The sequence below is a fragment of the Stegodyphus dumicola genome, chromosome 2 (assembly GCF_044657685.1).
Source record: "Stegodyphus dumicola isolate Sdum_Otavi_A_Nest chromosome 2, ASM4465768v1".
In the NCBI taxonomy this organism is placed as follows: domain Eukaryota; kingdom Metazoa; phylum Arthropoda; class Arachnida; order Araneae; family Eresidae; genus Stegodyphus; species Stegodyphus dumicola.
Genome location: NC_140769.1, coordinates 235,558,569 through 235,583,959, shown reverse-complemented (window position 1 = coordinate 235,583,959; position 25,391 = coordinate 235,558,569). Strand labels below are relative to the sequence as shown.

The 25,391-nt window shown below is 29.8% G+C and overlaps 1 protein-coding gene across 1 annotated transcript in view; it reads right to left on the bottom strand.

The window, feature by feature from the left end:
* LOC118179278 (programmed cell death 6-interacting protein-like) overlaps positions 1 to 25,391 on the bottom strand; it is a 117,187-nt gene that overhangs the window by 10,821 nt on the left and 80,975 nt on the right. The window contains exons 9-13 of the mRNA XM_085811905.1: positions 22,811 to 22,934; positions 17,781 to 17,958; positions 16,480 to 16,701; positions 13,467 to 13,617; positions 7,893 to 8,038 (exon numbers count right to left, since the gene is read on the bottom strand). Of these exons, the coding sequence (XP_085668031.1) occupies positions 7,893 to 8,038; positions 13,467 to 13,617; positions 16,480 to 16,701; positions 17,781 to 17,958; positions 22,811 to 22,934 (821 nt within the window). The remainder of the gene's footprint in view (positions 1 to 7,892; positions 8,039 to 13,466; positions 13,618 to 16,479; positions 16,702 to 17,780; positions 17,959 to 22,810; positions 22,935 to 25,391) is intronic.

Genomic DNA, 25,391 nt, shown 5'->3' with positions numbered 1-25,391 from the left:
AAGTGCGAGGAGGTAATGCCATCTATCGGCAAAAATAATTGAATTAAGAAAGTAGAATTTTAAAGGCATTAGGAAGGACTGGATTGGACTTCAAATCATTAACTAAACTTTCTAAATCTTTGTGAAAGTGAAAAGCCTCAAGAAAATCCAATTCGCCTATGGAAGAAGCCTTTTGGATGATTTTTGCAGACCCAAAATCAAAATTATGGTTAAAAGTCCAGCTATGATACGCTATTGAAGACTTGTTAATTTCCCCTTTTTTGACATAAGATTCATGTTCCTTGATACGAAACTTCAACGCTCTTTTTGTTTGGCCAATATATCTTAAACCACACTGACATGATATACTATAAATTCCCCAAGAATTCAAGACAGAAACGCAATCTTTTAGAATCGAAGGGTGAATTTTATTAATAGGGGAGAAACTGACTTGAAAATTGAATTTCTGGAGAATCCGTGCAATTTTATAGCTAACAGAAGGATAAAATGGAGGCACGACAAGGTCATTGATATTATTTCTAACAGTGGAATGTCTTCTTTGATGGGAATCTGAAAATTTTTTGACGGCTTTATCAATAATCACGGGAGAAAATCCACGGTCAATCGCAACTGCTCTCAAATAATTAAGTTCATCGGTAAACAAAGATTCAGAGGAACAAACTTTTAGCGCGTGGAAAACATAATAGTAAAAAGAAGCCATTTTTTGCTTAACAGGGTGGCATGACTTGGCATGGGGTGGTAAACAAACTGCAAAGGGTACAAGTCTTGCACTTAGCACTGCTGCCATGAGCTCGAGTCTTGGTAAAGATAATTTTTTCAGGGGAGCCACTCTGCTCTTGGCTATCACTAAACTTGTACCAGAATATTTTAAGCTATGGAATTTCACTTATACTGCTGCTTTGTAAGCACTTTGAGATGAATCACAAAAACAATGTAGTTCCAATGTTTCATCAACATCACGAAATCTAATGATGATTTTGCTAATCTACTTCCAACTTTTAAACAACCTTTTTCATCCATTACTGGATTTAACCCAAACAATTTGGAATTTTGAGACAATGGTTTTTTTTACATTTAACATCATTCAATTCTGCAAAAAAATACTCACCTTGTGATAAGATAATCCAATAACACATAGCATTACATATTTCATTTTTAGTCACAAGACCAATCACTCTATTCTGTGACTTCAAATTCTTAATGAATCTAAATACATATGACATGATTAAAAGTTTACCTAAATCAATAAAGTTCTCTATTTTTAACACAGGTTGTAAAAGTTGAACACTGCTATTAACTTGAATCACAGCTCTTTCTTCAACACTATCTACTATGTTACAATGCTCATTCACTTTAAACCAAATTATTTCATCTTGATGAAGCCATGGAGGTCCATGCCACTACACTTGATCTACTACAAGCTCACTCACTTTAACACCATATGTGATTTTGTCGGCCAGATTTTCTGAACCAGGACAATGATGCCACATACTTGGGGATGTTTTGTCTTGAATTTCAGACACTCAATTTTGTACAAATGTTTTCCATCGCCGTGGTGAGTTCTTTATCCAGTGAAGCACAATAAGAGAATCTGTCCATAAATGAATCTTAGCTTGAGGAAAATGCACATGGACTGTAGTTACAAGTCTTGCACTTAGCACTGCTGCCATGAGCTCGAGTCTTGGTAAAGATAATTTTTTCAGGGGAGCCACTCTGCTCTTGGCTATCACTAAACTTGTACCAGAATATTTTAAGCTACGGAATTTCACATATACTGCTGCTTTGTAAGCACTTTGAGATGAATCACAAAAACAATGTAGTTCCAATGTTTCATCAACATCACGAAAATACCACCGAGGTATCTGGATATTAGGTAGATGACATAGTTGCCTATGCCATTTGTCCCACCTGTCTTACAATTCTGGTGGGATAATTTCATCCCAATCTATACCTTTCAACCACAAATCTTGGAAACAAAACTTTTGCTTGAATAACATACGAAGCAAGAAACACAACAGGATCAAAGATTTTTGAAGTGGCTTTCAAAACACAACATTTTGTTTGGTCATTTGACTGGATGAAATCAATAACGTCTTGAGCATTAAAACAGAAAATATCCTTATGAGTTTTCCACTTAAGTCCAAGAATATCTGAAGGGGAATCACAGTCAGGCGATTTAAAGCTAACGAAGTTGTCACTTTATTTGTACTGGTTGTTTACAGCATCCGAATTAGAATTTCATTTGGTCAAAGTTATTGATGCTTTTTTCATTATATCATTGGCTTCCAGGTATCTTATCTGATCCTTTTTGTGTAATCGAGTTGTTAAATACTTGTAAGGCCATTTCACTTTGTTCTTCATCAGAAATATTTTTAATTCCTATAGATTCAATATCCCAAAACGATTCGATGCTTTTTAGAAGTTTCTCTTCTACACTTACGTTGAAACACGCATAATGGATTTGGAAGTCCGATGAAGAGAATTTGCCTTGTATACACCACCCAAACAAGGTTTTCATCGCTATGGCATTTCTGTTTATCCTTTTTATTTCTTCCCTTGCTAGTATACACCACCCAAACAAGGCTTTCATCACTACGGCATTTCTGTTTATCCTTTTTATTTTTTCCCTTGCTATTTTCCAAATAATGTCCGCGTCGATTAAAACCGAAATATGACTCACTCCATCGGCGGTGGCGCAGTCTGTCAAAGTGATGCCGAATGCTTGGAGGTTGAATTTTATTTCTACATCTGGTACTTGTATATTGGCATTTGTTATAACGGGTAATTCAATGGCTTCGAATGCATTTTTCAGGTTCATTAATGTTTCGGAGCGTAAGTTCAACTTTCTTTCGACGCCAGTGCTTCCCATTTTTTTCGCCGAAGGTATGCAGATTTAGAACAGTCTCTCCTTTTACTGGTAATTGTAATTTTCTTGATAAATCTTCTCGAATTGCAAAGATTTGGCTACTGCCATCAAGAAGACACCTCACAATACAATTCTTATTTCTGCCCTATGCCACAGCATACACTGTTTGAAGTATAATATTAGAACCTGTTTTAGCAGAAGAATTTTGAACAATTTCCGTCGATGTTTCGGTTTCCTTATTTTTTACACTGGAGACAGCTGATGCGGGATTTACACAAACACTTTCATAATGTTTACCGCGACAATTTTTGCAGGAAAACTGTTAATTCTTACAGTTGATCGCTAAGTATTTACATCCAAAACACAGAAAACACTTTAATGTATGTTTCAAAATGCTGCATTTCTCTTCAGAGTTCACTTCAGTACATTTATATTTCGTATGGTCTTTTTTATCACAAAATATACATTTGTATCCAATTGTTGATAAAGCTGAAGCAGTCGAAACTATCGGTTTATAATTCGGATAAGCTTTCGTATGTTGTTCATTTTGACGAATGTATGGTTTGTGATTCGTTTTCACAGAGTTGATTAAACTTGGAGCTTCTTGACATTTAACTTCCTTTTTTAAGAATTCTATAAGTTCTTTTATATCAAATCCTGCATCTATTTTTCGACTTCGATTAAATTCCAAATTTAATTCGTCTGGAAATTTCTGCAAAATTATAGGACAGAGAATATTTCCATAACTTCCAGAAGTAACATTTAACGATTCTAAACTTCGAATGTTGGCTTCGCATTCATCGTACAGCTTATGCAGTGCTTTAACATTTGAAATGTTCCCCACTGGTTCGAGAGATAATAATTTATTCATATGCGAAGTGATAACAACATCTTGTCTTTCAAAACGTCTTTCAACATTTCTATTGCGGAATCATAATTCTGGCCACTTAAAGCAAAACCAGAAATGGCAGCTAAAGCATTACTGCCAAGCAAGGATTTTAAGTACACAAATTTTTCAGTTTTTCTCAATCCACTACGATTGTGAATTGTATTTTCGAACTAGTTCCAAAAGTCCAACCATTTACACGAATCTCTGTAATAAGTTCCCGATTTGCAGACGTGGTAATTTCACTGTTTTCGTTTCATCTGGAAGTGCAACATTAGCCGTGTCGTTCTGATGAACTGTTCTAGAGCATTCCGAATTCCTTTTAAAAAATCGTTGCATTCTTCCTCTCCATAACCGTTTTTATCCAGGTATTTTTGACTTAAGGTAACTTCATTTTCAATCTCCTCTGAAGTTACTTTTGTTTCGATTTCGTAATCTAAACTTTTCAGTTTGTTGATTTTTTCAATCAGCTGTTCATACAAATCCTCGATTATTTTAATTTTTTCATTTAGCGGAATATTATTTGCTAAATTTGTTTCGACTTTGGTTATATGTTTCATAGTTAATTGTCTTACAACCGATCATTTCTTTTACAAATTTTCAAGAATGCCCTCCATTTTCGAACTATTTAGTCTGTCGATTTTCTGGTTCGTAATAATCCCGGTTTGCAGTATAAATGCTCACAGGAAAAAAGCCCACACAAAAATATGCCCACATAGAAAAAAAGCTCACATGGAAAAATGCTCACTTAGAAATATGCTCAAGCGGAAAAAAGCTCACAGTGATATATGCTCACATGGAAATAAGCCCACTGATAAATAAAATGCGTAGAAATATCCTTACATTAATCAATCAATAATTAATCGATTTGAACATAGTACACCTACTTGAATTTTTCAAAGAAAAATGATTTAAATTACCAAAAAATCTATGGTATATATCTTTGATCTTAAATAGACATTTATATTTTGAATTCATATGATATATTTCTGGTAAAAACAGGAAGCAATGACTTGTTATTGAAAGACTTTATTAGAAACATTATACTACAAATTTTATCAAAACGCAGAACCCTTATTCCAGTTCGACCTGGTAGATGAAGTGGAGAATTGCTTGGCCAACGAGCCGCCTGTAATTTCATCGAAAGACATTTTTTGGACAATGTTCTGCCCATTGCTGGGAGAAGAAAAGGCCAAAGCATATGCCATGTTTGTAGTCACACCACCAAAGAGTGTTTTAGAATATACCACAGTCAAAAAAACTTTTGATTCTGTCGTTTATAGGAGCATTTTATTTAGTCTAAGTTTATATGCTAGCAGTGTAAGTTTGTAAGTATGTTTATAAGATTATAGGTTTAGGCAAATATCTGTAAATTGTTGTTATATTGTTTAGTAATATAAGGTTACCCTCGCCCCCTTTTTTTTTTTTTTTTTTTTTTTTTTTTTTTTTTTTTTTTTTTTTTATGATGCTACTAACCTCTCTGAAGCTAAATATAATATAAATAAAGAAATTTTGCATTATCTTAATTTTCTCAAATTTTTGTGTTTGGTGGTGTTAGTTGTGTATAATTTTACTTGTAATTTAAAGGGTTAACTGTGGCTCTAGAAAGCTGGTGATTTCAAAAGTGATATCTATAGCTTATGATTTAAATAACATACTCAATAGTATTTGATATACTTAAGTTTTTCACCAATAAACTAAGTATATGAGCTGAATAACTATAAAAGTATATGCAGATTTTCTTTTTCCTCATTTAAACTATATTTGCTGCATTTTTGGTTAGAAAACTAAGAATTTGACAAATTTGTTTTGAACTTTTTTCAGTTGCATCAATGGCAAGGATAAGTAAATTTTTTCTTATATGTCATGTTAATGATGTACACTGCGGGAAACAAAAAGGGACAGTTCTATATCTCGCGTTCTACTGGGCCGACTGACAAAATTCAAATTGCGTTTTTCATGTCTCAAAAGCACGACTTAGGATATATATTAGATTTAAATATAGCACTATTCTAACATAGGTATTTTACATAGGTATTTTACATTCTAACATACCAATTTTTTTACATATTTTGATTCTACGACTCAAATTGTGCATAAATATTAAATTTTGTAAAATTTGGTTTGAAATTTATGGAGAAATTCAAAAATTTATCGCCAAGAATAGTTCACTTGCCAAACTTCTTAATATATGGCAAACCATTTTCTTTTTTGTTTTTACATTGTGCATGAGGGAAAAAAAAAACTTCATTCTTTCTTTCAAATAATGCTCTTTATATTACATTTTTATGTTATTATTTTAAATATTTTTTTAGTTGTTTAAGTTGCATGGTTTCTTTCAAATAACTGTTTTAAAAATTTCTATTTACTCATTCAAACTGTGTAGTTTAAATAAAAGGTGCATCGTTTATTTATTTATTTATTTATTTTTCAAATAGTTTCCTTTATACTATATTTTTAGTCATAGTTATTATTTTAGGTAATTTTTGAATTTTTAGACTTTTATTTTAATTTTTTGTGTTGCATTGTCTCTTCCGATAATTGTTTTAAAATTTTCTATTCATTCATTCGAACTGCGCATTTTAAATATATTTATTAATATAAATTTTCCAGAATTTTATTTTATTTATTTCAATTGTGTTCCTTTTGGAAGAATACTTTGTGAGCCAGACTATTAAGCGTTTGAAAACTGCATATATTAAAAGAGAAAATACAGGAAAGCACAGTTAACATGCCTTTGAATGTTCCATTCAAAAAAGATATATAAAAGAGAGAGATATATATCCGACATTTTAATTTAGGATGACTTCAATATATTGCTTTAAACAGTTTTATCATTGTGCCCATTGCTTTACACAATTTCATCATCCTGCATTTAATTTCTTAAAATGTTGTTCATATTTTAGTCAAATATTTTATTTTTGAAATTGCAAGATATCTAATATCACAAAATTTAAAAAACTTAAATTTTTTAAAAAATACTAAATTTTACAAAAAAATTTATTTTTTCTTCTTAATGGCTTGCTCTTTTTTTTCAGGCATTCTGCAAGTATATTAAAAAGAATCCAACTTTTCAAAACATATTGGTATTACTGACATTAATTTTAAATAAATTTATCACCTTCCATTTCAAAAGGGCCCACAAACGGCCGAGCAGTAAAGTTGCTAAATACTGGTAGTTCGATGTGGTGTTTGAATCCCGGTGAACGGGCTGCTTGCATGGGCGTTTTCATGGTTTCTCTCATGTGTAACATGTATACGAGCTGGTTTTTGCTTAGAAAGTTTTTCACGAAGGCATCACTCCTTTAAGGCAGTAGCTTGGCTTTGCCGTAACTTAATAATCTAAATCAATCAATTTCATCAAGATTTGGTCAGAGCCTTTATCAGTCTTTACAGGCTAAGCACTTGGAAGGCGTGAGATGAAAGGAAAGACTGGTTTCATCAAGCGGCAAAATGGCTTTAGCCGATATCTATATAAGTCACTGGATAAATTCCGGAATCTTTAAATAATTCGACTGAGAAATCATGAGATGCTCCGTTTATGATACGATATGATGTTCTATGAAGTAAATTAAATTTATACAACCACGTAGTCAAAAAAACAGTCGCTCTTCACTTTAATCTGCAAAGATATTGTTTTTGTCTTTTTCGTAATCACAAACTCAGTTGTTGCTATTTACTGGTGTATAAGTCCAAATATTTTCTCTTTGAACACCCAACTTAATTGAAGTAGATTCCCCTTTAAATTTTAGATGTGGCAATTCACTGTAACAAAATCCATACATTTGGCGTTATTATCGCTCAATAAAAGATGCCAAATTTCAAACTGCGCAAATATGTAAATTCATGTATATCTTAGAAAATTTTGAATCAAAAACTCTAATTTTAGTTTTTTAACATTAAATTAAATCAAAATTGGTTATTTCTTCTTATTTACAGATTATATATACAACACTTTTTATTTATTTATTTTATTTTGTAAACTTATAAACAAATTTATGACAGTCAGGTGGCAAATTTATTGCACAATTTTTACATTTCTTTTTTAATGACCAATTTTACTCAGGTGCAAACGATCAATCATGAATTCAATAACATTGTAAGGACAGCAAGAAATATGAATTCACAATGCTATAATACCTGAATGTCATGAACTAACTGCTCCTGTTTTGCAATGTTATCTCGAATACGCTTTTGTATTGGCCCATAAATTTCTCCCAGAGTTTCTAATGAAAGAGCTTGTTCATTCACTCCTCCTTCGCCTAATGCAGACATGAACTTTGCCTCTGAAAATATAAGAAACAACTATCAACACATGAGTAAATAACATGACAGAATCATAAATGATTTTTCAAATGAAGGAAGAAGTACCTTAGCATATATCTTTTAGTACTTTACTAACTTCGCAGATTCCGTCACTGTAAATTATATACTTTTATTTATTACTTTAGTTTCTTTTAGACATATTCTATATTTAGAAATAGGTTTTCCATGAATATGCATCTCCCATATTCAGGCATTACTGTATCAAGAGATCTATCTCATTTTGGACGAACTGAACAATGATTTCTTCAGACTAAAAATCTGTCATCCAAAATCTATTATTTCATAGCATTTTTTAAAAATAATATACAGTAGAACTCCAGTTATCTGAATAAACTGGGACTGGACCCAATTCAGATAACTAGATTTTTTTCTGTAGAAAGGGTATATGTACACTTTAATTAATTACTGTGTGTACTGTATGTTAAAAACGGGAGAAAAAAACTATTTTTAAAGAAAAAGAGGTTTTAATTAAAATGAAAATGCAACACTTTTACATGCATGTTGTATTTTCAGCACTTGTAAGTGCTTGTAGAGGACTTACAAGTGCTGAAAATTATTGTTTCCTGAACATCTCAGTTAAAATGAGCTGTTTGACTGTCTTCATCCGCTTTCGGGCAGCCAAGTCCCACATCTGCTTGACAATGAAAAGATACATGTGGTCACACTTAGGCTTACGCTTCATCCACTTCAAGGCTGGCAAACGCTTCACTAGTTGATGATTCTGTGTTTGCTTCAACTTCGACATTATGGTCATCTTCTTCCTCGACACTTTCAATAAGTTTACCATCATTTAGAATTTTAAACTCAGAGTCTGATGAATCCTACACCATCCATTCTGTTGTATCCTCAGCACTAACTTCTGAACATCCAAAAGAATATTTCTTAATTCCTAAAAGTGACACGTTATCCTCACCTTCTCCTATCTTTTCCTTCTCTTCTTCAGTTGATTTTGAAAAATTCTGAAAGTGATTTGGATAATCAGGGATACGGATAGTCGAAGTTCGGATAATTGGAGTTGTACTGTATTTTCTTTTCTATTTTATTTTTGATGCTTGTATAAGTTTGGATGTTTTGGATGTTTAACATATCTCCTTATAGTCAATAAGTCTAGAGATTTGTATTGTAATCATTTTAATAAATTCAAAAACTTAAATAAAAAACAGAAACTTCTTTAGACTCATGCAGAAAACATAATATAAGAATTTAAAAAATAGCTAATTTTGAAAATACTAAATATACATAATATAATTTATGATAAATTAACATATTAAGTGGTTAATTTAGATACCAGCCCTCTTTCTCTCAAATTTCAACTAAAAGTTTTTGACCAATTTCAATTAAACGTTTTTGACCTAGAATACAAACAGAATTTTTCACACAACTGATTTAAAATTCTTATTCAGTTGCTTTGGCTCATTTTATAAATGGTGCTCAATATTATAAAAGCAAAATGCATCACATGATTACATGTAGGAAAAAATATGTTTCATGCTTTAAACATGTACTACTGAAGGATAAAGTAAAAAAGAAAGCAATAATATGGTAAATAATATGGTTATATATGGTTAAAACCTACATGATTTTAATAAAAGAGCTATCACATGCAGTCTTCAAAAGAGCAACATAGATTTTGAAAAAAATTACACATAACCTACAACAATGCTAAAAGAATGTTACAAATTGGTTTAATAGACTTACAGGGAAGGGAGGGCAAAGTGAAACTTCACTGGAAAAATATCACTTACTGTAGCAAACCACGTGTAATGAATAAAACTGTTTCGAACACGTTTTTAATCCTTTATGAATATATGCCCCAAATAAAAATTATCAATGATAAAAAATAAATACAATTTTTTATAAACAATCATTATTATTTATTCACAACTTTATTCTAAATAAACACAGCACTTTCACATTTGCTTATTAAACAAACCCATTGGCATGCTCTACTATTATTCAGATAACTGAAAACACTGCTTTCATTTCTCATTAATTTCACTGTTTTGATTAGAGATCGCACACCATATCATATAATATTAATATATATAATATTTTAATGAAATATTATATAACATTTTTAATGAAAGTTTTCTATTGCCACAAATATTGTCTGTGCAAATAGTTTGCATTAGCATGTTTAATCATTGGCATTTGAAAGAAACAGTACAGCTTTAGAACACTGTGTTGTGAAATTTGTAAACAAATTTCATTAAGTAAAGGGTGTCTGCATTGGAATTATCACCTTATCAGATTAGAACCATCATTTACTTCCAGTTCTGTTGCAAAAAGTCAGTTACAGAATGACACCAAATCATGTGTATAGCTTTAAGTACTAATGTTGTATCATATAGCATTTGATAACTAAAATTGAAAAACAAGGACTATAACATTCAAGAAGCAGAGTGCTCTGCCTGGCCTATTGATATTGATGAGGCCCACCTGTGAGAACTTGTGGAAGAAGATCAGTATGCAACCACTTTAGAGCTTGCTAAGGAGTTAGACGTTAGTGCCCTGTCCATTATTTGTGCTATGCATCACATAAACTTTATGTACAAGTTCAGTTGTTGGTTGCGGCATGAGCTGACTCAAGCAGATAAGGCTTGATAAGATGATCGGGCTTGCAATAATCTGCTCAAATATCATGGAAACTGGATTGTCACTTGTGGCGAAAAGTGGATTTATTTCAACAGCGTAGGCTGCAAAGGAGATTGGTCAGCACCTGGTGAGCCCATCAGCAGCGTTGCAAAGTGCAATTTGACTAACAAAAAGATCATGTCTTGTATCTGCTGGGACTGCCATGGTATTTTCTACAAAATATATCTGGAAAAATATAAAACCCTTGACAGTAGGGTCTACAGTGAGATGCTAGTCTGTGTTAACGCTGTTATAAAGGAAGTTAAACTGAGTTCCAGCACAAAAAGGAACTGTTCTATCAAGATAATGCAAGACCACGTGCGTCTGCTCTCATCAGCTGGACTCTGTATGGAGTTGAATGGAATCTTTCGTCACACCCACCATATAACCCTCACATTGTTCCTTAGGCCTTCTACTTTTTTTCACACCTGCAGCTATATCTTGCTGGTGCTATCTTCCATTCTGCACAGGAAGTCCGAAATGAGGTTGATCTGTTTTTGGACTCTCGGCCACCAAGTTTCTGGGCCAAAGGCTTTGAAAAACTAACAAAATGTTGGCAGAAAATCATAGATTTGGATGGTGATTACTACCCACGCTAAAGGTACTGCTTTTATGTTTTAAACTCAATTAAGAAGTTTTTTTTGGTGAAAAACTTTAGTCACGACCAGATATCTAATGCTTTTCTGATATATCATGCATGAATTTGAGGTAAAAGCTTTTTTTATTTCCAAGAAATATATTTTGCATGGTTTATACCTACTGGCACCAAGATACAAATCTGCTACATGCAAAGCAAAGAACCAAAAATGTACTGCATGGTAGTCATACATAAGATTCCTTTAACTTCTCCTATGCCTTTCCAATTCTAAAAACAAGTTCTAAGTCATCTTACAAGATTTATATATCATAAAATATGAAAGGTATAATTCTGACAACAAAATATTAAAATCATGAATAAAATTTAAAATCACAATTATACTACCTTAATAATAATATGTGGCTTTAAAATTCTTAAATATAATTTTACCCATGCTTTGAAATCTTTTTTCCCCTGTCAAAGAGTTACTTTTTTCATTTTACAGCAATTATATCCAAGACAAAAGAAAAATGTTGCTAATCATCCCCAAGTGCAAGATTTTCATTTATTAAAAATAAAAAAATAAAATTACCACCTTTTTTTTTTTTTTTCCCATATCAAAACTAACTTTTAAAAGCAAAGCGTGCATCATAATAATTTACAACAAAAGTATATTATTGTTTACATCATTAATATCAAAAGTTCCTGATACCTCGTACTACATAGTCTCATTACAAAATTTCTCTCTAATTCTCTTATCTACAGACCACTGTGTGTGAAAAATAAAATAAATGAAAATGATAAGATTCTATACATCTTCATACAAATTGCTACTGTCTTTTTCTTTGTTTAAATATTTAATTTTTTTTATTAATTTGAACAATAACATACTTTCAAAGAATATTTTGCTATTGCTTAATTTTACATTTCTGAATTAAACTCTTCCTCAAAATACATGACAGCAAGGCTGAAAATGTTTTAATTTAAGTAGACAATCATAATATTTACAATTTCTTCTTGGTTTAGTCTGAAAAACTTAATTCCCAGAATTCAAAATCTTAATTGCAATCAATATCTGCTATTGTATGCATGTATGCACGTAGGAGTATTATCCTTGAAATGAAACAAAATTTTTTGATTAATTCTATGTTTCACTGCAAGTATACAAAATTTACAATACCTTTCAAATTTTAACCCAGAACCTAAATCAGATTTATCTTTTTAACAAAAAATATATACATTTGTTAAATGTACCTACTTTATGCTTTAAATGTCAAGCATGAATTGTTTATTGAAGATGCTTTAAATGTCACTTAACTTTATGCTTTAAATGTCAAGCATGAATTGTTTATTGAACATTTTTTTAAGAAATTTAGGTTCTGTTTGTTTTCATGTAAGAAATACTTCAAAAAATTCCAAATAGAAATATGAATTAAAAATTAATTTCCAAGACTTCACACATAAAATCATCTTGAATTTCAAAAATTTAATCACATTTCCTTAAAACAGTGTTCTCAAACTACATGTTACGATGCTACGGAGCACTGTGAGTTTACCATGAAGGGCTGCGAAGAATATCTATACTTTCATGGAATGATAATTAGTCCATGTGAGTTTTAGAATCAGACCAACAATAAATTAATATTATGGTAAGAAGGACATCCACAAACACATACAAACCACTATTTCTGAAAAGCATTTAGCGTGCCAATTGGTTTGAACACATTTTTGACGGAGATATTTAAATAGTTCACGTGCATTTTTTACTTCTGTAGATGGATCTTATTCAGCTATTTTGAAGCAATACATTAAAGAAAGAATTCAAAAGAATGGAACTACACAGTTATGTCCAGTGATTTCAAAATTTCTAAAGATTTGAAATGTAAATTTCAAAATGATTCGTTTATTATTATTAATTGGCACAATAGGAAGATCACAATTAATCTTCATATTAAGATTTATTTATTTAACGATGTCATTGCTCAAAATATGCATTTCTTTAATAGTTTTTATATTAACTGTTTCCAAATTTTAAACACATGTTTAATTTATTCCTTAATTTAGCTATCTTAAATGCATCAACTACACACTGTAAAATAGGCCCATATAGGAAAATCTGATATATCAAGGATACCATTAACCAAAAATGTCTGGCGATCATTGTCTTTTACACTTACTCATATCAGTAGCTGCACTTTCAAGTTCTCCCAATAATGTCTCTCTTTCAGCTTTCAGAGCTTCCACTTCATGCATTAAACTTTTAAGCTTGTCTACAGATGGACAAGAAGCCAAAGGACTACCAGTGGGAATGCCAGACAATAATTGTTCCTTAAAATGAGATGTTAGTTTCAAAATGCAGTAAATATTTCACACAGTGAATATTACACACTTAAAATTTTGGTTATAGATATGATGATACAATATAACAGCCACAAATACTTACCCTCTTAAATTATTACTCATGTTGCAATTTAAGTTATTTTAAAGTTTCATTTTAAATATCAGCATTTTGTCTTTATATTACAAAAAAATAATATTCAATTAATATGCATAAGAAAACAAATATTTCAATAAAAATCATATTTATAGCAATTATTTTTCTATGTTAGGCTTAATCATAAAATGAGATGGGGCACATAGTGACATTCAGCACTCTCCAAGATCACAGGATTATGGCGGAATTTCATTTTCCCAACAGCTTAAGCAAAGAAAGTTTTAATGTTACTCAAGTTTGGTGATGATCTGTCTTGAATATTCCTTCTGCAGTGGACATCTTTACATTAAAAAAAAAATCGCAATTTACATCTGGAAAAAAATTGGTTAATATCATTTATGTCTAAAAATGTTGTTCTTAAATACTGAGCAAAGGCAACTGATTTATAGTATTACTTTCATCTACAGAGAGGATAATTTAATTATTCAACTCTACTGTGTTCTTAATGACAGCGTCCCCCCCCCCATTTTCAGTGCACTGTTTACAATCTTAATGCATGTATTTGTTGTGCATAAAATATGGGTCATACTGATTTCATTCAGCTTTTGCGCATCAACTGCTTTCTCAAATCATGAAATGCTTGATTATTTTTAAACTATTTTCCCTGCCGTTTTAAATATATTGACAGTTATTTCCTTTTTCATTTTTAAAAGTTTTGATGCATATGGTTTCTGAAAATTTACTGTCTGCTCTTACAAGTCTGATATATACCCAATTAGTTGAACTTTCTTATATCTGAAAATTTTCTTTCCAGAAGAAGTTGTCTGATCTGATTAATCATCATCTGCAGCATTAATTGATGTTGAACCTTTTTGTTGAAAAGTTTCATGCTCTTCATTTTACCATGTGCTTTCAAAGTGCCAAATTCTCATAAGATTTGTAGTCAAATATTTTTTTATTTTAATCATTGTTAATGACTAAACTCATTTTCTGATTAATATCCAGCAGATACTCTGAAGATGGGACTATGGGCTCATTCTCCAAGTGGTTTACAATAGATATTGTATCACATATCATTGATGATGTATATTCTGTTTTTTACAGTTATGATTCAAAAAATGGCACTTATTTTCTGGCTGTGATGATGCAAATTAGTAATTTCTCTACTCATGCTGAAATACTATCTATTTATGAGGTTATAGGGCAAATATTCATAAGTAATATAATACTACTTCAAATATTAAACACCTGCTATGAGAAAAGAAAATACAGTGAAATGAAATACTATTTATACACAAACACACAGCTTGGTCACTGCCATCAAGGGAGACACAAATACACAGCTTGGTCACCGCCATCAAGGTAGAAATAAGATTTACCAATCACTGAACTAGAATCTAACTATTAGCGTCTAAATGGCTCACAGATGGCTTATTTGTGTTTCCCTTGCTGCCCTAATCACCAAAATCAGTGATCTAGATGGCATACACAATGCTCAAAGATATTTCAGTTTTTATGAGACAAATAATTCTTAGTTGATTTAAATATAATGAATGCCTCTGATGTCAACATATGGTACATAAAACTTAATAAATCATATAAATATCCATAATCCATATGGAGTTAGTTTAAATAGATTTATTTTTTATTTTAATCAATTTTTGCTTTCTTCCATTAGATTCATGACATATTTGCAGGAACATACACAACTGCATCCATCTCCCCAAAAGGTGGTGCTAGAAGTTAGGGCATAGAACACATGCTTCAAATTTCCTTCAAAAAGGTATTTTCTACAGCAGTGTTATAAATACATATATTCAAATTAATACTCTGTTTACTAGCATACATTTTCACCCCACATTTTTAGCATATACTTTAGAAATTCGATTTACAGCAAGAGTTCGGGGGTGGCCAAAGTGCGGCTCTCGAGCCTGATATGGCTCTCGCAGGCAATTTGTGCGGCTCGTGCATATAAAATATATGAATGAAATATGGTAAACTAAAATTATTCAGTGTCCAAAAAGAAGTAATTAATTAGTTTAGACTCTTCTTACAAAGTTATCAGGGATTTCTTTCTATTTAAAACTCCTCTACTACTTCTATAATGATGTAAATATGAACTTGTGGCTTTTAAAAAAATCTAGATGCAGCTCTCGAACATGCCTGAATTCAAATGTGTGGCTCTTACCGACATGAAGTTTGGCCAACCCTGGTACATATGGTATGATAAACTACAAAATAAAAAACAGAGTGTTGAAAGTAATAATTGTTATTTCCCTGTAATAAACAATGCAGAAATATTATCACATCTCTCTCTATTTATATGCATATATATTTAATTTGTTACGTTCTTCCTCTAACCCTCTCCTCAGAAAGTATGTGCATCATGTAATTTTCACCCTCTCAATTTTCAAGAGGTAAAATTAAGAGCAAAAATATGGAAAAATATGCAAGTAAATACAGTAATAACAAAAAAGGTGACATGCATTTTTAAAGTTTATCTTTTTCTTATTTTAAAATTTGGAGTGACACTATATTATTTAAGTGAATCTAACATACTAATACCATAATTATAAAAAGAACAATATCATCAAGCATACTAAATAATTTTTTATACAAAATACAAATTACTAATACATTAGAAGAATGAAAATTTTTTCCTCCTTTGCATAACATAAAAATCCAATCATATTACACAGCAGTAGATGAAAAAAAGATATGAAAACAAAAATATGAAACAGCAAATATGTTCTTACTTCTGGAAGACAAAGCAAAGCAATTTTATCTTTATGTTTTTCATATTTTTCCTTTACAATAGCATCAGCAGAAACTGCAGTACTTATAATCTGAGAATACTTCTGAATGTTACTTTTTAGAGGTTCATTAAGCTTTGAAGAAGGTGTTCGCACCCACTCCCTTCCAAATTTTGAACGCAGCTCTTGATCTGATTCTTCTTCATCATTCAACAGTCGTTCACTCTGAAATAATATATTATCACTAGTTATAATATATTTCTGTCAAACTGACATCACATTAAAAACTAAACCATTATTATTTATAATATGCATAAGCCATAGTATGGGTAACATTACCTACTGTTACAAGATATTAGCTCTTGCCTTAAGATAGTTTCAAGTCACATAATTAAATATATATGCAAGTACATTAAACTCTACTTACTTAAATAATATTTTTTCTTTAATAAAATTTAACAATTTTGAAATTTCTGCATATTAAAAGGTAAAAAAATTAATATGGTATATAAACTAAATCACAAATTTAATACATTATAGAACTATAAAGTGCCACATATTAATGAAATTCTTCTGTAGCCAGCAAGTTAGGTTCTATCAAAAAGAGAACACTGTGAAGTCAAACATTTATTAGTTTCCACACACAGTTTACGTTTCTTTGGCAAAAATTAAAGACACTGTTTTTTTTTTTTTTTTTTTTTTTTTTTTTTTTTTTTAAACACAGATTTCTTTTACATACAGTCAACTTCATCCATTGATTTATCATCAAACAACTACAGATGTTCTACCATCTCTATTTTTATACACCTCAAAATGATTTTTCTTTGGGGTTATAATTTTCAATGTGTAATAAACTGATACTGCTACAACATGATGACGAATAAGATCTTTTATTTTCCATCAATATTACAGTTTTATATTGTTCAATATAAGTTAATCATTTAAAAGTCACTTTACTTGTTAAAAATATTTTGCATTTATTGTGAATATTATTTTTAAAAAAGAAGAATTAAGAGGGGTTAAAAAACTTTAAATTGACACATTCTGAATAAAACTCAGTTTCAAAAATATTTTTTAAACAATTCATCTTTTGAATTGAAATTGCAGAAATTTGCCATATTTACATTTATTTCATTTTTAATTCCAGTATTGTGTTTTCATTCAGAGTTGATGTTTCATACTTGATCTATTATTTTAACAAACAATTATAAGATTAACAAGCAAATAAGCCAAACGTTTAAAAAAATTTGTCTAGACAGATGTTTAGAAATATGTGTACAAAAATGGACACTTAAAATACTCACCTCTTTCAAAATTTCATTATTTCTTTGTAATAAGGAAGGCAATTCATTCAAAAGTCTTTGAATTGTTTCCATGCCACCCTTCTCTTGAACTGCTGCAGCTTTCTCCCTTAAAGACTGTGGTAAACAATTGCCAGTTGTATCCTCTAAAGCTGCAGGTAAATTTAACGACGCCAAAATGCTACAAGGATTACAAAGATCCCAAGTTTAACATGTTATAATATTTAAAAGAAATATTGAATGCTTAAATTTCTGATTAAAATATTAATTCATAACAATCAAAGTATATCATATAGCATCTCATAATAACATATAACATTACTAACATATAATCACATTATTCATTGATGCAATCAACTCTTGATTTTCTTGCTAATCAAGAGTTGATTGCATATCAAGGATGACATCCATGGTTAATTCTAAAGTCATGGTTATTCTATGGGCAGTTATTAAAACACAAAAAATGGAAATAACCTATATTACAACTAATAGAAAAAATACTATTGTGTGTATTTTTAAAATCAGGAGAATAAGTTTATTTAATTATATCAATTAAAACAATATTCAAAATAAAAAGAATATATTGCAAATAAAACAAAATTTAAAAAAAAAGGTTTTTATACAATAGGCTTTTATTTAAAATGGATATGATAATTTACACACCAAAAAGAGAAAAATTATTTACCATATAGCATTAGGGGAATAATAGATTAAACAATTCTATTTCCAAAAATTATCTACAATTTTATGGTGGGAATAATAAAAGTGTGCGGTGTTCATGATAAATTTGATAATGCAATTCAATTAATAGATTTTGTTATTTAGGCACTCCATGCTTTTGTTATTCACAATATAAAATTGTGTATGAATTATGTAAAGAGAATTAATTAATCTATTATTTCCATAACAGTATGTGATAAATTACTTTTCTTCTTTTAATGTATTAATTATCACAGCCATTTTAAATAAAATCTTATTGCATAAAAAAAACTTTTTAATGTAATTTATATTTTTTAGTTTCAATTGTATGTTATCAATAATGAAATGTTTAGCCATTAAAATATAAGCAGCAAATTATAAGAAAATAATGAAATAAAAAAATAATTGAACATCATTCAGAGAATGAAAAAAAAAAATCACTGAATATTTTCAGTTTAAAAATAATGGATGTTATAACAATGTTACAATGAACCTCTTACTTGAAGCTAAAATGAAAAAAACATATATTGCCAATCTGTCATGAAATGTACCAAGATGGGAAAGTTCATCCTCAAGTGCATTAAGACGACAAACTCAAAAAAAAAATTTTCCCGTCTCTCTGCTTCAGATTGCAACACATGTCTCTCAATTAATATTTTTTATCAGTCTTGTTTTAAAAGACAGCAAAAAGACTGTTTTATTCCCTGTAAAAATTTCAAAACTTTACATCCGATACATTTTTAGATGTTGAAATTTTTAAATCATAAATGTCAGTCTAAAAATCAAGAGATTTATAAAAATTTAAAAATTAAGTTAAAATTTTTATTAAAAATATTTTTCTTCATGTATTTGATGGTGCAAATAGTAAAATTTTGATATTCTTCCTTTGTTTGTTACACAAAGATATATGCAAAAAAATTGTTTAAATATTAAATTTTCAAAAAATTGCTTCACCACATTGCATTTTTATCAACAAAGAGTGTGTGTTCAAAATGTGAACTCTATATCTTTTCAAGGAGTATGTTAAAAATCAATAACAAAATGCACAAGTAAAACAAAACAAAACAAAAAAAAAAAAAAAAAAAAATCAAAAGTATGAGTGAACAAAATAAAAACTTAGAATAAACTTTATTAGATATGAAGAAAATAAGCTATAAATGTCATCAACTTCTTCACTCTTACGAGTCCTACATATCAAAAGAAATACAAAAAGAAAGTATTGATGGTAACCCCTGAAATCTGTCATTTGAAATTTAAAATGCACACAAATGTTGTCAGAATGACACTCAGAAAACTTAATGGAATGTCTTTAGTGTTAAAGTAACTAACAGGTTTAAGGAGTAACCAGGCCTTGCCTATAAAAAAATTGTTTGTTGCAGAATGATGGAAAAATTTTTACTGTAAAACCATCAATGTGAAATAAAACTCTCTGTGGAAAATACAGAAGAGGAAAATGCTTGGCAGTGATAGCAGTTGTTGCTTGTGAAATTAACTCTGTTAAAAAATAAAAAGTCCTATTGTATTTTTACATGAGTTTGAACTTATTGACATTAAGTTTCTCTTGTATAAACTGTTTTAATCTCTTCCCTTCCGTTGCCCTTTTCCTTGGGCCTGTGACGTTGGAGCTCTGAATGTCGCTTTGTGCCTAAATGCATTTTGCAGTTAAGCCTAACATGTAAAAATAATTCCTATAAAATCTTTTTATCAAAATATTTGCATTCTCACATTCTTATTTAAATGTTATTTTTTATATTATAAACAGGTAATTTAAAATAGTGTTATATTTTTATAGTATAAACAGGTAATTTAGAATAAACACAAAAATTAAAACTAAGTACATTATTCATAATAATATTTATATTTCTGTTTTAAAATTATTTCCGCACAGTGATGAAGTAACAAATTTAATAAGCTTTAAGAAAGTGACTAACTATATAAATACTCATTATATATTATTGTCATATTTACGCAAAATTTTAAATTGTTTCCATGATGTGAAATGTTTCTAAGCTATGAATACAAATTTTAAGCATCATGTGTTTTACAAATATGAGTAAATATGAATAAGAACAAAATTAACACTAAAGACATTCCATTAAGTTTTCTGACAGTTTTCTGAGTGTCATTCTGACAACATTTGTGTGCATTTTAAATTTCAAATGACAGATTTCAGGGGTCACCATCAATACTTTCTTTTTGTATTTCTTTTGATACGTAGGACTCGTAAGAGTGAAGAAGTTGATGACATTTATAGCTTATTTTCTTCATATCTAATAAAGTTTATTCTAAGTTTTTATTTTGTTCACTCATACTTTTGATTTTTTTTTTTTTTTTTTTTTTGTTTTGTTTTGTTTTACTTGTGCATTTTGTTATTGATTTTTAACATACTCCTTGAAAAGATATAGAGTTCACATTTTGAACACACACTCTTTGTTGATAAAAATGCAATGTGGTGAAGCAATTTTTTGAAAATTTAATATTTAAACAATTTTTTTGCATATATCTTTGTGTAACAAACAAAGGAAGAATATCAAAATTTTACTATTTGCACCATCAAATACATGGAGAAAAATATTTTTAATAAAAATTTTAACTTAATTTTTAAATTTTTATAAATCTCTTGATTTTTAGACTGACATTTATGATTTAAAAATTTCAACATCTAAAAATTAAGAATTTTACTATTTGCACCATCAAATACATGGAGAAAAATATTTTTAATAAAAATTTTAACTTAATTTTTAAATTTTTATAAATCTCTTGATTTTTAGACTGACATTTATGATTTAAAAATTTCAACATCTAAAAATGTATCGGATGTAAAGTTTTGAAATTTTTACAGGGAATAAAAGTCTTTTTGCATATAATTTAATTGTTCATTTATTAAATGCTCACCCTCAAATTCTCATAAAAAAATAAAAATAAAAATTTAGCAAACTCAAGTAAAGCATTCTAAAATTACTTTGGTGTGTAATAAAAATTTCACTATCTTTATTACATCTCTTCCATAGAGCTATTTTTTTTTCCTAAGTTACTGGCTAATAATAATAAAGAAAAGATTAAAGCCTATATTTTTCAAGCATTTATTTACTATAACTTATGAGAAAACAAAATTTCAGTTGATTATAATTTAATTTTTGAAAAACATGAATAAATTAAATTAATTTGCCTAGTGGCTAGTGCAAATGGAATACTACAGGGCTGCTTGTACGCTAGGTAGATTTGATTTTCAGATCCACTGACAGATGAAGTTGTTGATTATAATGTAATTTTTTAAAAGCATGAATAAATTAAATTAATTTGCCTAGTGGCTAGTGCAAATGGAATACTTCTACCTTTCAAATGTTCTTTTGCATTTTTGATTTAAAACAGAAAACAAATTTTTTAAGCAAAACATGTGAATTTTGAATGGTCATTTCAAAGAGACCAGTGTTCTCTCTCTCAAAATCCATGCAGTACAATCAAAACATAGTTGTGTATGTATGATGAAGGAGAAAATCTCATGAAAACTGAGAGCTAAGAAAACAGTTAACAAATCTAAAACTATAACACGGACCAGGATGCCTATCTTATCACACTGCTGGGTTAATAGCAACACGAAATTACTCTCAGCAGTTTGTTTGTAATGTGTATATCATTTTTACATAAATAATAATAATTCAATTAGTACACTATATATACATTTCAGTTATTTATTTCAAATGCATAAATTTTTTTGAGTATCCAGCAGAATAAGGTTTATTACCAATCATTTACATACGCTAAACAAATTTCTATAAAATTTAATATTTCTTCTTTTAAATAAGAGTTACTAATATTTTCTGTCTAAAAATTAAAGTGATTTTTCAAACTTAAATTAAGACTTCCTAATTTTAAAAAGCTTTAAACTGAATCCAGGCCCTGCCAGTGAAATAGCACAATAATAATGGAAATAATTCTTATATTTATTAATCAAAGCAATTAAATATAATACAATAAAATATGGCAAAACAATTAACCATTTATATTAAACTATTATTAAATGCTTGCATATATTAAAGTACTCTTGTCATTATTCAATACTTTTTATTAATTCTCTTCTCCACATCAAAATTTTCAATTTCAAATTACACAAGAAGCACCTAAAATAACTGCTCCTTCAATAAAATTAAAACTTTTAGAAAAGCAGGTTTACATTATAAGCGAGCATCTACCTTTCCTACGAACACAATTTTACTCGATTTTGCATCAAATGGGTAGGAATGAAGAAGCATATAACCAAATGAATACATAAAAGTATTCCATTTTTAAGAAATGATCACTAATATAAGAAATATAAAATAATACAAACTAACCCATTCAGCATTTGAGTTTCACTCTGCAATTTTGCTTTCTCACCATTCACTATTTCCATTTTTCTAAGTTCAAAAGCACTCATTGCTTGCTGAACAGCTACAGGTAGCAAGGCACTAAATAAATCTAAGTGGTAAACAAAAGAAAAAATGGAAAATTAATTTACTGGAATGCATTTCTCAAATAATGAAATTACACCCATCCCCCCCCCCCAAAAAAAAGTTTCACCATGCTTTAAATTGCATTTAAGTTCAAAAAACAAAAAACAAAAAACAAAAATCTTTTCAACATTTTATAACATTACTTAAATAAGAACAAAAATATAAAATGCATATGATGTAAGAATGGTTCAGTACATGAAGCAATAATCTAAAAAAGTGCACTAACGATAATAAAATAAACTATACAATTAACAATATTGTGAACTGACCACAAAGTGAGCTTGTTGCATAAAACTATTAAAAAAAATCCATAAAATTATGTTATGTCACTCTTCTCTCATCTAAGCATGAAGCAGCAACAGGCATGCTGTATGCTCAGAAAATAGTTCTGTTGTATGATAGATGGTAGAATGCAAGCAGTGTAAATCCAGAATGCAACAGCATAAGCAATGGTAAAAGTCAAATTCTGCCAAAAATTAACCAAATCTGGAAGTAATTTATCACGTCAATGTAGAAATATTAAGCTATAGAGTTTTCTCCTCCTTGAATAAAATAATGAAACAGTTTAAATAATGATGGCCCAAGTTACCACCTAACAACAGTCTTAACTGAAAGCAAGAACAAATTTTTCTAAGTATTCACGAATTTTAAACTGTAGTTGCTGGTGCAGCAACAGCAGCAATCATCTATGATATTTGTTACAAAATTCTCAACTGAAGATCATGGGTAATATTAACCAATATACTGTTTTAAATACCGTGGCAGAAAATCCAGCATGGAAATTATTTGATCCTAAAATAATCTGATCATAATGCAGATAAAGACAGCATATTTTTCAGATGCATTAAAGAAGGGAAAGTTTTGTAAAGATTCAGAACTGAAGTAAACCTCACCAGCTAGAACTTGCTAACATTCCTTGGTAAGGGAAAAGTCCAATATGACAATATAAAAGTAGAGATATACAGGATTTTTTTTCTTTGTAATGCTTCTGAAATTGTTTATAATGAACTCTTATTTATCTAAGATGGAACTACTGTAAACAACACTATTCAGTACATGGAAATCTTTCAATCTATGCAATTCAATTACCAAGGTAAGTAAATATGAAGAGTTCACTGACATGCTTTGTTATGATTCTGTAATTCACTTTTTTAATTGTTTTTAATAACAAAATAAAATACATTTGCTAAACTAACCCTCACCACCATATGTTTCTATAAAAAAAGTATAATTCAAGAATAACAATTTTTATTGCATTATTCAGATTTTTCATGACAGGGAAAGGAAATTTCATTAGTGGGAGGAGCCAAACGATTTTGTAAGGGAAAGAATGTAACATGATGTGATGAGTAAAATAGTAATGAAACGTAAAGGTATTAGAAATTTGAAAGCATTTGGAAGAGTGAGACTGGAAAATTACTATCATTAAGTAAACAAGAAAAATTATTAATGATGTTAAAGTGTTCAAAAGAACCCAGTTGATTATATGAAGAAGCTTTACAGATAAGTTTTTAAGATCCCATATTAAAATGTAATTAAGTAACTGCCGTACTTAGCTAAAAAAAGTCTTTTTTCCTTTCGAAATTTAATTCATATTTCCTAACGAGAAATTTCAGAGCTTTTTTAATTTGGCCAATATACACCAAACAGAGCGATACATATCAAACAATGCTAAATTAACACAATAATTAAAAGCACATATGAAATCTTTAAGAATCGAAAAATGAATTTTACTGTTAGTGAAAAAATAATTTAAATATTGAACTTATGGAGAAGTTGAGAAATTTTGTAATTGATAGTAAGTTTGAATAATTATTGGGTATGTGTCAGCTAAACGTCACTGTTGGCTTAGTGTTTATGTGTTGTGTTTATTATTGGGTATGTGTTTTATCGGCTTAATGTGTTGGCAGTTAAATGTACTGTAGCTAAATGCTCCTGATGGCTAACCCTCTGTGTTGGCTAAATGTCTTGTCAACTAAGTGTCCTTGTCGGCTAAGTGTCTTCTTGGCTAACTGTCCATGTCAGTTAAATGACCTGTTGGTTAAGTGTCCAAGTTGGCTAAATGTCCTGTTGGCTAAGTGTCCATTTCAGCTAAATGTCTTGTCGGCTAAGTGTCCATGTCAGCTAAGTGTCCCTGTCAGCTAAGTGTCCATGTCAGCTAAGTGTCCTTGTCGGCTAAATGGCTTCTCAACTAACTGGTGTCGGTTAAGTGTCCCGTCGGCTAAGTGTCCGCGACCGCCTTACAGCTGCATGCTATACAGTATTATGATCTGGGGTACTAGCCTTTTGATACCCAGACTAGATAGACTTCTTTGGTAATCATCCCACAGCATCCTTATGATAGATGTATGTTGATAAAATTCTGAAACGTACTAGACAGTCTTTTCTGGCACCATCCAGGGCTCACTTTTCAAAAAGATAA